Source organism: Diabrotica virgifera, chromosome 9, assembly GCF_917563875.1.
Source record: "Diabrotica virgifera virgifera chromosome 9, PGI_DIABVI_V3a".
NCBI lineage: Eukaryota > Metazoa > Arthropoda > Insecta > Coleoptera > Chrysomelidae > Diabrotica > Diabrotica virgifera.
The window spans coordinates 184,899,241-184,917,553 of record NC_065451.1 but is presented as its reverse complement, the minus strand read 5'-3'; the positions used below and the strand labels follow the sequence as shown (position 1 = coordinate 184,917,553).

At 35.1% G+C, this 18,313-nt stretch overlaps 1 protein-coding gene across 1 annotated transcript in view; it reads left to right on the top strand.

Annotated features, from left to right (window-relative positions):
• The window catches only part of LOC126891839 (mitochondrial inner membrane protein OXA1L), a 33,594-nt gene extending 29,708 nt beyond the window's left edge, over positions 1 to 3,886 (top strand). Inside the window, exon 8 of the mRNA XM_050661162.1 lies at positions 3,670 to 3,886. Coding sequence (XP_050517119.1) covers positions 3,670 to 3,836 — 167 coding nt within the window. The 3' untranslated portion in view covers positions 3,837 to 3,886. The remainder of the gene's footprint in view (positions 1 to 3,669) is intronic.
• Positions 3,887 to 18,313: the final 14,427 nt, after the last annotated feature.

The following is an 18,313-nucleotide window of genomic DNA, read 5'->3' as shown; positions in this document are numbered from 1 at the left end:
GTGTTTCTATTACTGAAGATCATCCTCCACTGAGCCCGAAGATTAGACATGGTCCTTACCGAGCAAAAGAAGACATCGAGGCAGTAACAAGACTCGATAAACCTACAACTACAGTCCACACCTAGCAACCCAGTAGCAGATAGACGACACTAAGCCCGGGAGAACAGAAACAACCAACTAGGGATCAACAGAGCTTCCAGAACAAGAAACTACAAGCAGGAGAGCCGCAGAGCATCCGCAAAAGAAACTACAAGCAGGAGAACCGCAGAGCATCCGCAAAAGAAACTACAAGCAGGAGAGCCGCAGAGCATCCGCAAAAGAAACTACAAGCAGGAGAGCCGCAGAGCATCCGCAAAAGAAACTACAAAGCAGTGGAGCCGCAGGGCATCTGCAAAATAAACTACAAGCAGGGGAGCCGCAGAGCATCCGCAAAAGAAACTACAAGCAGGACAGCCGCAGAGCATCCGCAAAAGAAACTACAAGCAGGAGAGAAGCAGAGCATCCGCAACAGAATCTACAAACAGGTAGATGGATATTACCTACCTCATCATCCAGTGAGAAAGGAGGACAGTAGTACAACTAAAATAAGAGCCGTGTTTGATGCATCAAGTAAAAGCTCATCAGCAATAAGCCTGAATGATATTATGCACACAGGGCCAAAATTACAACAGGATTTGACGAATATACTATTAAGACGGAGATCCAATAAGGTAGCATACTCAGCGGATCTGGAGGAAATTTTTAGACAAATCAGAATGGCAGAAGAAGACCAAATATATCAAAAAATAGTCTGGAGAAAGGACATTAAGGATCCAGTTCAGCAATATAATTTGAAAACGGTGACATATGGCACGGCCGCAGCACCATTTTTAGCGTTAGGAACAATATAACAGTTACAAGAAGACGAAGGAGCGGAATTCCCTATAGCGGCGAAAATAGTAAAGGAAAATATGTATGTAGACGACATCCTAGGAGGAGCTGAGACGATACAAGAAACAGAAGTCAGCCATGGCGACAAATACATAACGGTCATCGGCTACTTCATAGTGACAGGGAGAAATAAATACAACATAATCAAGGTCACTGCTATACCGTTACAGGTCGAGGGGTCAGTGGTGCATTCATTTGCCGCTCCAAGGAATCTACTGATAGTAGATTATAATACACTTCACTACTTCGAATAGACCGGGGAAGATAGAGAGAGATGCTTCCAGTTAGCAAGGGCACAGATAGCGTGCTCTCCAACAGCCATAATGAACATTGCCAAACCAAATTGTATACTAGAAGAAATTTATGGTCGATCTAAGAATAGCACATGCCCAGTGGTTACCAAGACAATACAACAAGCTCAGTGGAGTAATATGGGCACTCCCAACCTCTGGCTAGTTATTACGCCAATTACGATACACATATCCATTATTTGTGATGGAAATCGGAACGAAAGAGTCCTGGAACGAGTCACATTTCTGAAACTCTCACCCAGATTCATTGACCATACGAAAAATATTACACTACTCCCCACTAGGAGCGGAGTGGAGACAGCTGTTACCAGTTACCTGAAGGCCCCAATCACTCCCGTAGCACAATTGGTGACGAGGGCAAGACGTAAATTAACTACGACCCCACTCACCCACATTAACATACAAGGAGAAGAGCTCAGTCCTATACTCCTTGAAAAGGAGAGTCTGGAGGAAGAGTTAACACATACGCATTGGTGAACGATACAAGAATCACATTGGAGTTATTTAGCGGCCCCCGGGATCATTACTACGATAGTCGTAATTGGGCTTCTCGCGTTATGAAAATACTGCCCTGTTAAACCCAGATGTCGCTCAGTTAAACCACTTAACCAAAAACCCGAACACGAGGTACACGCGCTATTTAGGAACCGGGAAGACGGTTCCCCGTCGACTTCCAAGGCCGACGCTTCCACTCACAACATTTTCATCCAATGGCCCCAACTTTGATCTAAACAGAGTCGGACAGTGAGACCTAAGGTTACGGTTGGAGAAATGTTAGTTTATTCTTAAACTATTTATGTATTATTATGCTAGAAATATCTTATGTCTATGTTATAACTGTAAACGTTGCACTACTTACGCTTGGTCCAGATTTGCCGTCGGGCAGTATGTCCAATACTAAATACTCAGAATTAATATCCGATATTGAATAGTATAATTCTATCATCCCGTAGATCTCACGAAATAATTTGTTTTTATATTTACACATGTAGACTACTAATTTCGATAATAATTTGTCAATTGTAAACAATATAATTTGGAAATGATACAAAAGTGCTGACGAAAGTAAAACTATTTACCTTTGTTAGATACACTAAACACGGAGTTCTCGTGTCAACGATGACCCAAATTTAGCTTCTATAAAACTATGATATCTCAGGTAGAAAGAAAGTCTTCAACTAAGTCGCGTACAAGCCACAAATCAGTACTCAACGTTCTCTTGGGGTAACTACCCTGGTGTCTACCTCTATCAATAAAATATCTAAGTGAAGATCATCCTCCACCGAGCCCGAAGATTAGACACTAGTTGTTGAAGTTGGTTTTCTGAGAATACCTGTCGTCAGAGAATATTTCAAAATTGAGCAGATGCGGAAATTTCATGCTGAAAATATGCCCGTGAAACCCAAAGGTTTTAGAGAAGGCTTGAAGGATTGTAACTACTGACAATGTATTTATTATCGGTAGATGTAACTACCTACTATCTACCTATCTTAATTATGTAGAAATTGTTACAATAGGAAATTGTAACAATTTCCCAACATTTATTAAAAAAACCATAGGGCGCGTCCGCTCGAAGGTTAATAAAACCGTTCTCTTTTTCCATGAAAAGTGCATTTTGTAGTTTTCTTTTTATGAATTTTTGTGGGCGGGTCCCTCTTTAAGGTGCACTATTAATCAGCCATCGTTCTATCTCACGGTCCTTGGTAACATCTCTTTTATGTCTTGATGGAACCTCTCTCCCTGTTTCTTACTGACAGCTTTAAGTTTTTCGGGAAAATAGTCAACATCCCAATCTAGAAAATGAAGTTAAGAAGTTCATATTGCATTCCAGTTTTTTTTTTGTAATTGTCGACCATGTTGGCTACAATTTCTTTATAGTTTAGAGACTTGTTCTTTCAAAGGAAACCATCTGTGATTTCTACAAAAAAACTCCTAGGTCATTGTCTCAATCTGTCCAATCAAACATGTTCTATTGATGTATCAAGAGGTATGTTAAAGAAATAATTTTACTGTAATTTACGAAACACCAATAAAATACTCCCTGACTCTAGTACAAAATATATCACAAGGTTTTTTTATTTAATGAGAAATCTTGAAGTGAGGGGCTCAAACCAAATTCAGAATCAACGTACCCGAATTAACTAAGGACACTTATCAAATAATTGAAAACACCAAAAACCATGTTGGTCTGTAAGTTAGTGTAAAATACTGATTTTGATAGCAAAAAAAGTCAATTTCAGAATTTTTATCTTTATTTTTTTTTTCAGTTTCTGGTATTTTGTTGAGTATTTTATGTAAAATACAAAATAATGGTTTAAAAGCAAACTAAACTTTATTAAATGTAAATAAAAAAACTAAATGCTATTTACCCTGTATATTAAATAGAAAGTTTTTAAACCGATTAGAATACTAATATCAAACATTTTAGCATGGGAAAATATTAAGATCACGAAGGCGTTAGAGGAAAGAAAAAGATTGGATGAACTATCCTTCCAACGTGCCGGCAAAGGACCTATAGTGAAAACATACAAATACGATCCCACGAAACAAGTAGATCCTAGTAAGACGGCTCCAGTTAGTGCGAAAAGTAGGTGAAGCAGTTTTTGATTTATACATTGTTCTAGAATAAAATATGTTTATTATTATTTTCGTGTCTTTTTCCAAACCCTTTACCTTCAACAATTAATTTGCTAAGTCGGTGGTCTCCAGTAGACGCTGGACGTTGCATACAGCGTCACGCGGTAGGTCGCGTCTGTATGTTTAATCCAGTTAAAAATACTACCTGCAGTCTGTATCGTATGCCGAATGCAGCATGAAACTGCTCTATGTGACTTCCCAGGCGGAGGTCACTAATAGATGCCGTATATCGTCACGCAGTAGGTCGCGTCTATATGCTTTATACAATAAATAATATGGATGTGGAGAAAAATGAGTTGTTAATTGAGTTGGTCAAACGTAGCAAGTCTATAGTATAATATGCCAGCGATAAATCAGTCTTTGTCAAAGATAAGTGAAATAATTAATATGCCATGATGTTTTCAAGAATACTATATTATTATCAACTAACTTCAGTGGAACCTCGTTAACTCAGATTAATCGGGACCGCGGCCGATCCGGGTTAGCCGGAGAAAATGGTAAAAATTAATAAAATACGGTATACCTACAGATAGTTGGCGGGTTCCATGACGTTTTTTCCATCTATCCAGCCAACCTTGACTTGCAGTGAAATTTGGTTCACAATCAGGCAACATTTTATTCAGCTTGAGTGCTGATTCTTGAATAATTGGTCCAGACACTGGTAAAAACCGCGTTCCGCACAAAACCACACATACAAAGATTGTCCAAACTGTCTTTTGTTATCATTTTGAAACAAAATTCTTCGATTTTAGTTCTATTTTTCTTTCAATCCGATACTGTAGATGTCCCGACACCATATTATGATGCTGCAATTGTTTTTGAAGAGTCGCCTTTATCAATTCCACCTAATGCTTCTAGTTTCTTTTCCATTCTCACTACCACATTTTTACGTTTTTTTTGCCATTACGCTAACACAAAATCTGAATAGATTTACGAACGATTAGAGAACGGAAGCGAACAATACGACTGTTGTACTACACACAATACGGTCTCAATCGCAACGATGTTATGTTATTTAATAACAGTGAAGACTAAGACCATTGTTTAAAAAAGAATTTTTTAATAGTCATTTAGTCTTTTTTAAACAATGCTAAGACAGTTTGAAATAAATAAAGGATGCTACAGGTGCCTGTTGTTTCCGATAACACGACAATGAACGTCGTGTGCCATGAGTCATTTTTACTATCGTATATGTAGTTCAAATTACACAAATACCCATTATCTCTCAAATATTATATTACATTTCATCATTTTTATTGTTGAAATGTTTGTCTGATAAAAATCGGTCCGGGTTAGCCGGACTTCCTGGTTATCGGGATTCCACTGTACCTAAATAATAATAATACATAAATTTCTTGCGGCATTTCAAGTCGAGCAAAACAAATTAAAAGATCGCACTCGTCTGATAACGACACAAATCTGATGTTGCCGGCGACCTACAAACGCTGTATGCAACGTCTGGCTTGACGCTGTTAGCACCCTACAGCATTTATTGGAGACCACAGCCTTAAAAAGTAGTTCGAGAAAGTTGAAGAACAATTTATGTGTGACAAATACATTCTTCAAACTACCCAAGAGTCGTTTGTACACTTGGAAGTTACCAGGAGATACTAAAGAGTTAAAACTAAATTTTAGTAAATAGTAAAATTAAGTTAGAAAGGGTCCACAATATTTGGGTGCCAACGTTAACGATAAATGGCATATAAACAAAGAAATGGAAATACGCATTGAAAAAGTGGGAGTCGCCTTCTTTAAACCAACGAAAAATTATCATTAATAGAGTTATTACATGAAATCTTATAGTTATTAAGGTACCAAGGGTATTATAAGGATAATAACGCTTGAGGTCAACGGTGTATAGACCGAGGGCTTCGGCCCGAGGTATATACGTTCATAGGCGTAACCAGGGGGTGGTTTTGGGGGGTTATAACCCCTCCCCCTTTTGGATATACTTTGAGCTCTATACGCTTAACACCATTCTTATTCCATACCCCCCCAGAGACCTTCAAGTAGATGTAACCCCCCCCCCCTTAGGATCATCCTGGTTACACCTCTGTATACGTTGACCGAAAGCGTTATTATTATAATACCTTTAACGTTTAATGTCCGACTAAATTATTCTTTATATGCAAAAAATTTGAATGAATTTTGAATTAATTAGTTTTCAAATAAGTACATTTACCAGCAATAGTCGTAACGTAATTGTGGTAACCATAGTTTTACTTAGAGTTTTATTTGTCAACTTAACATAGTCGGAGAGATAGAAGCGGATTTTGTGCGTGATAAGTAATATGGAAAAACTATATGGGGATATGTTGAACTAGTTGTGTATATTACTTTCCCCAACGGCCGGAAACCGGAGTGGGGGCCGAGGGTAGATATAAGGGGTCAAAGTCGCAATTTTAATTATTTTTTTGTGACGCTCCTGATAGAGATAGTGCGCCAAAATTTGGAAATAAATAGGTCATGACGTAACTAATTAAAATCTCCAGGGGCGGAACGCTGCGTGGCCGACAAAGGAGTGGGGGAAGGGGTGAATATAAAAATTATAATTGGGTTTTTTGTGACCTTCCTGATCAAGATAGTGTACCAAAATTTGGGAATAAGTAGACCATAACATAACTAAGTAAAATCCCCAGAGCCGGAAACCAGATTGGGGGACGAGGGTAGTTATAAGGTGTTAAAGTCGCGGTTTTTATTATTTTTTTTTTCTGACGCTCATGATCGAGATAGTGCACCAAAATTTGGGAATAAGTAGGCCATGACGTAACGAATTAAAATCTCGAGGGGCGGAACGCTGCGTGGCCGACAAAGGGGTGGGAATAGGGGTGAATATAAAAATTAAAAGGGGTTTTTTGTGACGTTACCGATAGAGATAGTGCACCAAAATTTGGGAATAAGTAGACCATGACCTAACTAAGTAAAATCCCCAAAGCCGGAAACCAGAGTGGGGGACGAGGGTAGTTATAAGGGGTCAAAGTCGCGGTTTTTATTATTTTTTTTGTGACGCTCTTGATAGAGATAGTGCACCAAAATTTGGGAATAAGTAGGTCATGACGTAACTAAGTAAAATCTCTAAGGGCGTAATGCTACGTGGGGGAAAAGGGGGTGGCGGGCAGGGGTCAATATGCAAAACTTTTGGGTGATGATCGTCGTCGAGAATATGTCCGCAATTTGCACAATTGATTAATTTAAATGTCTATGATCAAAATCCAGAAGGGCGCAGAGCTAGGTTGGGGTTATTTTTCCTAAAAATTTACCAATTTAAAAAAATTTCCAACTGTACAACATTATACAGGGTGTCCAGAAACTCTACCGACAAACGAAGACAGGAGATTCCTCAGATAATTTTATGACAATTTAACCCAATTCACCTAGTCCAAAAATGCTTCCTAAGGGAGCTAGAGCTCTTTGAAGATGGCGTCATGTAATTAGTTTTTCTTAAATACCAGAACGCTTCTATTTAGAAAAACGAGAATTGGTATACATATTTACTTTCCAGAAATGAATCGATTCCATCCATTGCGAATTTCTAGTACAGGTCATAGGCGTCCGTTTTGGGTAGGGCAACGGTTATTTTATCGCCTAACTTTTTTGTCTTTAATTTTTAAGCATTTTTGACTCTGAATTATTTAATAGTGAGTTATTCTAGTACTAAAAGGTACTCCTAGTTTAAGTCGATAGGATACACCGTTTTCTAGAAAAACTGATTTGAAAATTTTTCGTTCATTGAATTTAAAAAAAAAGATTAAAAAAAAAACTATTTAGAAAGATGAAAACTGGTACATTTATTTATATTCCAGAGATTAATCGATTTCATTAATGGCGAATTTCTAGTACCGGTCATAGGCGTCCGTTTTGGGTAGGTCAACAGTTATTTATAGCATACCTTATTTATTGTCTTTAATTTTTAAGTATTTTTGACACTAGATTATTCAATTATGAGATATTCGAGTACTAAAAGTTACTCTTGCTTTAAGTTGGTAAAATACATCGGTTTTTTTTTAATTTTTTTTAACTATTTTTTTAAATTCCCAAAACTAAAAACTTTCAAATCGATTTTTCTAGAAAACGGTGTATCCTATCGACTTAAAGTAAGAGTACCTTTTAGTACTAGAACACCTCACAATTTAATAATCCAGTATCAAAAATGCTTAAAAGTTGAAGACAAAAAAGTTATGCGATAAAATAACCGTTACCCTACCCAAAACGTACGCCTATGACCGGTACTAGAAATTCGCAATGGATGGAATCGATTCATTTGAGGAAAGTAAATATGTATACCAATTTTCGTTTTTCTAAATAGAAGCGTTCTGCAGGTATTTAAGAAAAACTAATTACATGGCGCCATCTTCAAAGAGCTCTAGCTCCCTTAGGAAGCATTTTCGGACTAGGTGAATTGGGTTAAATTGTCATAAAATTATCTGAGGAATCTCCTGTCTTCGTTTGTCGGTAGAGTTTCTGGACACCCTGTATAATAGTTTAAGCTATATTTAAAATTTCCTACCGAAACTAAATTTTGAAATTCCTGCGTCATCATCCGCTTGGGTTAGTTCCGACACGAATCTCTTGAAGCGTTGAATTTGATATCCAAATAACGCCTTGCATGTAACGCCTATGAGATTTTTGATTGAACGGTTGTATCTTATTTGTATTCAAAAATGGGCGAAAACGTTTATGCTTCGTGTGTTCTAAAAATTGCTTGTAACGAAAATGATAGAATTATTTTGTTCAATGAAGATTCTTTAATAATTAAATAAAAGAAAAACAAAAAATTACACTTTTTTCGAATAAACTTTTTATCCCATGCCTAGATTTTGCGTCACATTGGAACTACTAAAATCGTTTATCTATAACAAGAAATCGAACTTAACTGACAACATTTGGCAACATAGAGAAATAGTCACCGTTATCACAATGCCTATTGGGACCGTGCAAGTTCAGCAAAGCGACCTCTATTTCTACGCTCTGTACTTTTATTCGCACTTTTAATTATATTGGCCAATTATATTAGTCCTGGTTGCTGGATAATTGTCAAGGCCATAGTCCAAAAAAATAATAAGAAGAAAAAATAAGATGCAGGTTATGTTTAGCAAACGTAAACAATTGTATGTAGTAAATAAAATTAGTTATTAAAATGCAGTACTGCAAGCAAAATACAATTAATTAAATTTACCTTTATATTATAATTGCATATCATATCAATATTGTGGAGCAATATATAATTTTTCTGCGTCAATGACAGAAGGTATGAAGTATACGTCAATTTGACAATTTCAATTGACAATATGAATTATTTAAGATAGTTGCAATATTTCTCCGCGACTCGCACACGGTTGTTTCTCGTTTCCCTTCCAAGTACTTGCACACCGCGAATTATTACAATACAGTGGAACTTGGATATTACCACGGTTCTTAGACATTACTACGGTAGCCTAAATCGACTAACCAATGAACATTAAGGGTGAGATTACGTCACGAGAGTTTACTGTCATTTGAATCGTAATATGATTTTTTTCGAATCCTGAGGAAACCAAGTATTTTAGAAAAATTTAAACGCAGGATGCAAGATTACATTATTACTGAGGGCGGAAAGCCCCTTAGAATAAACAAGCAGATTCTATTGAATAAAATATTTGAAATGAAATATCACACTTCTCTTTTATTTTCAGCCCTGTAACTTATTAAAATAAACATTATAGAAGTTTTCAGGGACTTTCAGCCCTCGGTAATAATGTAGTCTTTCATTCTGAGTTTAAATTTTTCAAAAATATTTATTAGTTTTCTCAGGATTCGAAAAAAATGAATACAATTAAAACACATTGGGAATTTTGACATGCGTCAAGGTTTTGCATTAACTCAATGTAAAATTCTGAACTGTTGAATTCCAGCTTCCCTAATAATTATTTTACATCAAAAGACATTAGAAACTATTTGAAGAGGATTGAAATCTGTATTGGAAATAACTGTTAAAATTGGTCTACGTAATTAAACATATTCCAAAATTTTGTAAAAATGTAATACATTTTAGTTTTCAGCCCAAACTTAGGCCACACACAATGCAATAATCTTCACATTTTTGAACTGTCAATATTTTTATTTTATCATCTATTGTTTAAAAACAATACAGTTGATAAGATACCCTCAGCTGCGGAGAAAGGATTAATAATAAAGATTTTTTTATTCAGTCAATGGTATGAGCACTGTCAGTTAAATAGTAACGTGTGGCCTTACTTTTACACGCATACCTATTGTGGCAAATGTATCATATTTTTCAAAATTCTGGAATGCATTTAAATCGTAGAACAATTTTAACTTTTGATTTGAATACAGATTTTAATTCTCTACAAGTATTATCTCATGACTTTTGATGTAGAATAATTAGGGAAGCAGGAATTCAACAATTCAGAATTTTACATTGAGTTTCCTATGGCCCTTTTTACGATTCACCACCCGGTATAAGATAAAATGTGTACTATTTGTCTTATTATTTCATAATAACACAAATAATACACATATATACACAATAACACACATTCAATGATCGAAAATAATTTAAAAATATGGGAATGTAAACTCTTGTGACGTAAGGTCAAAAATATAAGTCTCCCCACCACCGTCGGACAAGACAACCGTATTACGGCCTCGGTAGTTACGTCACCTCGGTTGTAACGTCAATTTTTAATAGGTCCGGCCAAAAACTATTCGATAACATTATTAAAACCCCGGTTTTAGCGGTAAAAATAAAGTAACCCTCGTCTATAGCGTCATAAAATTTTACTGTAGGTTGTTGTTTTTCCATTTCATGAAGAAGAAAGTGCAATGTGTTTGCACTTTGCGTCGCAAAGCTTTGCAATGCAAATCTTTGCGACATTGCTCCTTCCAAGAATGTGAGAAAGGCCCATTGTCCCTTTGTATACAGTTATGTGAGCTTTTGGCAGTTTATGATTTCTTATTATTTGTCAGTGCTATCATAAAGAGTCAAATTTTCTGCTGTAATAAAATAGTGCAAATAATGCTGTAATAAAATTTTGCCTGGTTAAAATTTCATTTTTTTTCTACCTCTTTTATAACGTCACTCTGATATAGCGTCATTTTTTTTACTGGACCCTTCAATGACGCTATAACCAAGTTCCACTGTATTGTGCTTTCGTCTTTGATAGTGTCACCTACTTCCGACGCACTGTTGCCAAAGGTTCGCAAAATTTTCGAAAAACGGTGCGGCAAAACTTTCGCTCGAATTAATATTAATTACACACTGATGTATATAGCCTCTTAATACTTGTACTTGTAGATATAAATAAAATTATATTTTCGAATGAAAAACCATGAATTTTTTTCTAATTTCATCATTGTTTCTATCAATCAATAATAAAAATTTTGAGAACAATAATTATAATTATTTGCATAAATCAATGTTATAAATTTTTTTTGAAAAATATAAGAAATTTTAATTTTTTCTCTACATTTTTTATGAAAATATTGTGACACCGTTTTTAACAAAGCTAGCTGACCCCACCTAGCTGTCCGCCCTTTTGGATTTTGATTCTACAATGAATCAATTGTGCAAGTTACGGACATATTCTCGATGACGAGCATAACCCAAAAATTTTGCTTATTCACTTAATTCCCAAATTATGGTACACTATCTCGTTAACGAAGGTCACAAAAAAACACTATATTTGTATATTCAACCCTATCCACCACCTCTTTATACCCAAGCAGCGTTCCGCCCCTGGAGATTTTAGTTAGTTATGTCATGATATACTTACTGCCAAATTTTGGTGTACTATCTCGATCACGAACGTCACAAAAAATCCTTATATTTTTTATATTCACCTCTGCCCCCACCCATTTTTCCCCACACAGCGTTCCGCCCCTGGAGATTTTACTAAGTTATGCCATAATCTACTTATTCCCAAATTTTGGGGCACTATCTCGTTCACGAACGTCACAAATAACCACTTATAATTTATATATTCACCCCTGCCCCACCCCTTTGTCGGACACGCAGCGTTCGCCCTTAGAGATTTTACTTAGTTACGTCATGAACTAGTTATTCCCAAATTTTGGTGCACTATCTCTATCAAGAGCGTCACAAAAAAAATAATAAAAACCGCGACTTTGACCCCTTATATCTACCCTCGGCCCCCACTCTGGTTTCCGGCCGTTGGGGAAAGTAATGTACACAACTAGTTCAACATATCCCCATATAGTTTTTCCATATTACTTATCACGCACAAAATGCGCTCCCAGCTCTTAGACTACAGTATTTAATTCGTTATTTAAATTTAATAGGCCCTAGGGCGCTCTTGGGCGTTATATCGTACTTAATAGACTTCGAAATAATGTCATTTCATATTTGTCAAATAATAGACCAGTCGGACATTAAAATTATTACGCTGCTACATATTTTCCGCATAGAGAAGTGGATACTTACAGAGAAACTAATGAAAAAATTGGAGGCCTTTCAGATGGAGTCTAAAGTGGATTGCATTTTCAGTTCGTTCTTTATTCTATCCATTTTGGTAGCACCTTTAAAACCCTTCATCTCGAAGCCTGTATCTTGCTCTTTTGACGATCCTTTGGTACTTTAAAGTACACATGTAACTGTAACGTTGCAAAAACTCATAACAGATCTATAAATTGCTTTGAAAACTTTCATTTTTGTATTCCATGATATTTCTTATCTGTCGGTCATCTCGAATTGCAGTACAGGCTGGCACACAGTCCCGATCTTAACCCAATTCAATGCATTTGAGACAACCTCAAAAATCGGGTATGAGAGTGTACGATTTAGCTTGTACATTAGGGTGGAGCGAAGTTGACCGATATTTTTCATTTTCCTTTTTTTGAAATGGGCTAGTACCCAAAAGTTGTCTATTAGGTAGTATATTATAGGAAAAAAAAATCAACCCCCTGTGTTGTAATTTGGAGGTTCCCCCCGGGACTTGAAATTTGCCTATAACGTTGTATACATTAATAGCAGCTCTTCATTTGTATTTTATATTTTAGCATTAAAATGCAACCCAGAACTCACCACGAGGAGGTGGCTGCTAAACGAGTTCAACCACCACCCCCCTCTGCCACCGCCCTCCACCCCCAAAAATTCTTTTCACCCCCTAACTCATAATGTAAATATGGTATTATGTAGTGTATAGTGAGTACACAATGTTTTGTATTAAAATGCGGCATCTGTTGTCGTGAGTCTAATCTTGATTTGATAAATCCATCCCTGTTGTCCTCCCCACTGACCGCCATAGAAGCTTCGGTAACCAGTCTGACACATCGTTCAACTGCTTGAGTATTACATGGATATTTAACAATTTCCATTTGATCTGGCACTTCTATCATAGCTAAAATGTCTTTGTTAGAAATATTAGCTAGTAATGGAGGTTCCGTCAGCCTGCAAGACTGCCAATTGATGAGTTCCACAAAGTCTGTGGCATTAAAATTAATTTTTGGAATAGTAAAAAATCTTATATAATGATTATTCTGATTTTGCTGACGAATTTTCAAGAGACGACGATAACCTAGCTCCCTTATGGACTTGGTTTCATCTGTTACCATCGCAAGTAACAGATTTTCTGGATGAGCATAGAAACCATTTCTCTGAATGACGGGATCAATAATTTCCAAAAGTTTCTTGTCAAAATTTCTGGACCATCTAATCATATTCAACAGATGACGAGGACCGTCCTTACATAACGGCTTCAGGTTAATATGGAACCATAAAGGTGCGTACACCTTTAGTACGTATTCGCTTAGAATTTGAAGATTACTTGAGACTTCATTTGTGGATATATAAAGTCTAAGTATCCTATTTGCAGCTGTTAGCCAACGGGAATGGGATAATTTGCCAGGGTTTCGATTGGCTAGGCTCTCCATGCAAATGCCAGAAGTAACAGTTTGACATATATCCCACAAATATTTTTGATCGGTACTTAAAACATCAGGAACAAGCACTGGAAAGTTTCCACTCTGTATTGGATTAAATGACACAACTGGCAAATTTTAACAGCTTTCTAAAGCTTTTCCAATGGTACCAGAATATCCGCTAGGTCCTGTTGAAGGTCCATCTAACTTTTGAAGTAAGTGCCTTAGGGGTAATTCATTTGCGTGAAAAAGGCAGATCAACCACTGCACGGGGCGTTTAAGACATAGTTCCATCATTCTTATGGCACCATTTTTATTTCCAGTATTCACAACTGTTCCGTCACATCCGATAGCATTTAAATGGGAAAAGTCCACCTTTGTCTCTAAGAACTTTACGATTGCTTGTTTAATATGAGATGCAGTTCCAGACTGCGGCGTCACATGTCCTATATACTTGACGGGGGAGAATCAAATTGATGTTGTAAACCATAAAAATACCGTGTATGTAATATATCTTATTATTGTAAAATTCGAAGCGTTCGGGGAACCTCGGAAATATTTTTAATTTATTTGTGCTTTTAACACGTTATTTTGTATACCGATAGACAACTTTTGCACACTACCCCACTTCAAATTTCGAAAATTGAATTTTTCGCTCCACCCTATTGTACATATAGTCCGTCCGCTATAACTTTTCCCATGCGGTACGATTCATTTTCAATCAAATTAAGTCAAAACAGAGAGTGAAACGTACGCCGATGTGTGTAGTATATAGTATACAGTATACAAAATGTATATACACATCGACGTTCGTTTCAATTTGTTTTGACTTAATTTTGAAAATGAATCGTACCACATGGGAAAAGTTATGGCGGACGGACTATACAGGGTGTAACAAAAATACAGGTCATAAATTTAATCGCATATTCTGGGACCAAAAATAGTTCGATTGAACCTAACTTACCTTAGTACAAAAAATGTGCACGGAAAAAAATTTACAGACCTTTGAAGTTACAAAATGAAAATCGATTTTTTCCAATATATAGAAAACTATTAGATATTTTTTATTGAAAATGGACATGTGGTATTCTTATGGCAGTAGTATTTTAAGAAAAAATTATAATGAAATTTGGACACCCCATAAAAATTTTATGGGGGTTTGGTTCCTTTAAACCCCCCCAAACTTTTGTGTAAGTTCCAGTTTAATTATTATTGTAGAGCCATTAGTTAAACACAAGTTTTTAAAAACTTTTTTGTCTCTTAGTACTTTTTCAAAAGTCAGTTTTTATCGAGATATTTGAATATTTGTCAAATCCACCACATATTTTTGTATATGTAGTTCAGAGAAATAAGGAAAAAAAATATCGTGTTGGTGACACATCCCCCTCCAGGCTGAAACCAAATTTTTCGAGTAATATGGTTATCTATAATAATAACCTATATGTTTCCTGCAGCCGATTTTGATGATATACATAGTTATAAACAAATGAAGATCAAAAAACGGTAAATTTTCGCTTTTTTCGTCTATTACTAAAAAATTGGGCATTTTAAACAAATTTGAGAGTAAAAAACTCATAAACCGTATAAAAAACTTCAATATGGCGTTCGCTGAATATGTCTATCCTTATTGGTTACTTAGAAAATTGCCAAATAAATCATAAACATTGAGTTTTTATAAATATTCATAACTTATGTAAAAATTAACTTAGAACCTTCTTATTACACGGAATGCTGAGACTTATGGTGCTTAAATTATACCCTAAATTCCAAAGCAATTGGTCAAATAGTTTAAAAGTTATTTAATTTGTTTATCCAAAATTAATTTTTTTTGCAACACTGTAAGTCAGAAAATTATGAAGTTACAGTAATATTTTGGATAGTTTATAAAAGAAGAAAATTTACAGTATTAATTTAATTTAAAAAAAATGACAAAAAATAATTATAAATATTGCAAAATAATTTTGCAAAAACATGTGAAATAAAAAAATGGGGGGGCTAACTTTGTCCCTAAATCTCCTAGAACAGTTGTTTTTCTTTCTAAATGTGTATAAAAATTCAGTCTTTCTAAATATGAAAAAATAATTTTTCTACGGGTAACGGTTAAAAAGTTATTCTAATTGTTTATAAGTAAGCAAAAAATCGACATGTTTTTGCAAAATAATTTTACACTGTTTAAAATTATTTTTTGTCATTTATTTTTAATTAAGGTAATAGTATAAATGTTCTTCTTTCATAAACTGTCCGAAGTATTATTGTAACCTCATAATTTTCTGACTTACAGTGTTGCAAAAAAAATTAATTTGGGAAAAACAAATTAAATAACTTTTAAACTATTTGACCAATTGCTTTGAAATTTAAAATATAATTTAAGTACAAGAAGTCTCGGTATTCCGTGTAATAAGAAGATTCTAAGTTAATTTTTACCTAAGTTGTGAATATTTATAAAAACTCAATATTTATGATTTATTTTGCAATTTTCTAAGCAACCAATAAGGATGGACATATTCAGCGAATGCCATATTGAAGTTTTTTATACGATTTATGAGTTTCTTACTCTCAAATTTGTTTAAAGTGCTTAACTTTTTGGTAATAGACGAAAAAAGCGATAATTTACCGTTTTTTGATCTTCATTTGTTTATAACTATGTATATCATCAAAATCGGCTGCAGGAAACATATAGGTTAATAATATAGATGTCCATACTACTCAAAAAATTTGGTTTCGGCCTGGAGGGGAAAGTGTCACGAGAAAAACCTTATTTCTCTGGACTAATGGTAAAGTACGGTTATGGAGACTTGGTAATAATACGAAAATTTATTTATGATTTACATTTTTAAGTATATTTTGAACCATATTAAAAAAGAAGCCACATCTCGATAAAAGATGCTTTATCAAAAAAATACAAAGAGGCAAAAAAGTTTTAAAAACACTGTGTTTAACTAATGGTACCGCAGTAATAGTTTAATTGGAACGTACACAAACATTTGGGGGGTTTAAAGGAACAAAACCCTCATAAAATTTTTATGTAAACATATTAAAAAAGAAGCCGCAACTCGATAAAAACTGCCTTATCGAAAAAATACTAAGAGGCAAAAAAGTTTTAAAAATATTGAATTTAACTAATGGCATCACAATAATAATTTATTTGGAACGGACACAAAAGTTTGGGGGGTTTAAGGGAACAAAACCCCCATAAAATTTTATGGGGTGCATAAATTGCACTATAATTTTTCTTTAAGATGTTCTTTCCATAAGAATGCTACATGCCCATTTTCAACAAAAAACCTCTAATAGTTTTCGATATATTCAAAAAAATCGATTTTCATTTTGTAACTTCAAAGGGCTGTAACTTCTTTTGTGTGCATATTTGTACTAAGGTAAGTTAGGTTCATTCGAACTATTTTTGGTCCCAGAATATGTGGTTTAATTTATGACCTGTATTTTTGTTACACCCTGTATATGCGATCGTGAGTACAATCTAAGGTTTCATACAGACAATATTCATATGTATAATAAAGTCTTACCAAGTTGTGAAACGTAGATCACTAGAGCCGTGGTCACACACGAATTGAATTTTGATTGCCGCGCTGATGTATGCACGTATTGCTATTGTTCGTTTCGGTTATCGGTTGAGAGTAACAAAGAGATTGATGAGATGTACCGTCAAGAGATGAGCGGTACTGACTTGATCCGTCGAAAGATCGTGGCGAATAGAGGTTGCACCCTCACGTGTGGCGAAAGGTACGAGAGAGAAGCTCACCCTTTGGCGGGTGTAAGAGAAGAGAGAGTGAGAAAATTCCGACAGAACTTCCAATTGATTTGTTACCCTTTCATTAAACTCTCATGCAAAAATCAGGCTGCTATTTATCACCAAATGGGAATTATAATGAGTGGAACACGTAGAATATGTCAAATGACAGGAAATATGGCAGGTGATAAATAGCAGTCTGATTTTTGCATGAGAGTTTAATGAAAGGGTAACAAATCAATTGGAAGTTCTGTCGGACAAAATACATGTGACGTTTTCGTGGTCTGACTGTTTAAAATTTTTAACCTGTTCCACAATTAAAACTTCCCCTGTTCCAGTGTTCGCATATATCAAAATGTGTCTGACTAGACACCCTTTCATCAACTTTTTTTTCATACGCGGGATCCAGACCTATAAGCATCCCGTAATAAACTACCTTTTTTAATAATTTTATTGTTTTCTTTTCCTCAAAGATAGCTTTCACCGTATCTTTAATAAAATGTGGTTCAAGATTGACAATTTCTGTAAATTGAAAGAAATACAAGGTGGTCAGTTAATTGTGCCGGTGAGTGTATTATTAAGTCTCCATTTTTTTAATGCTGTATGTTTCACGATTTTTAAACGCTTTTATTTAGTTTAATAGTTTGCGTCAAATCTTTGGACGTTAATTTGACTGCCTTTTCTTCAATGCAAATGAATGAAAATTTACAGACATATGCATTTGCGGGAATAATACACGAATAGTCAATAAAAAGAAATTTTCATGTTTGTTAATTGTTTAAATAAAAAAAAAAGATTTTAATGGAAAACG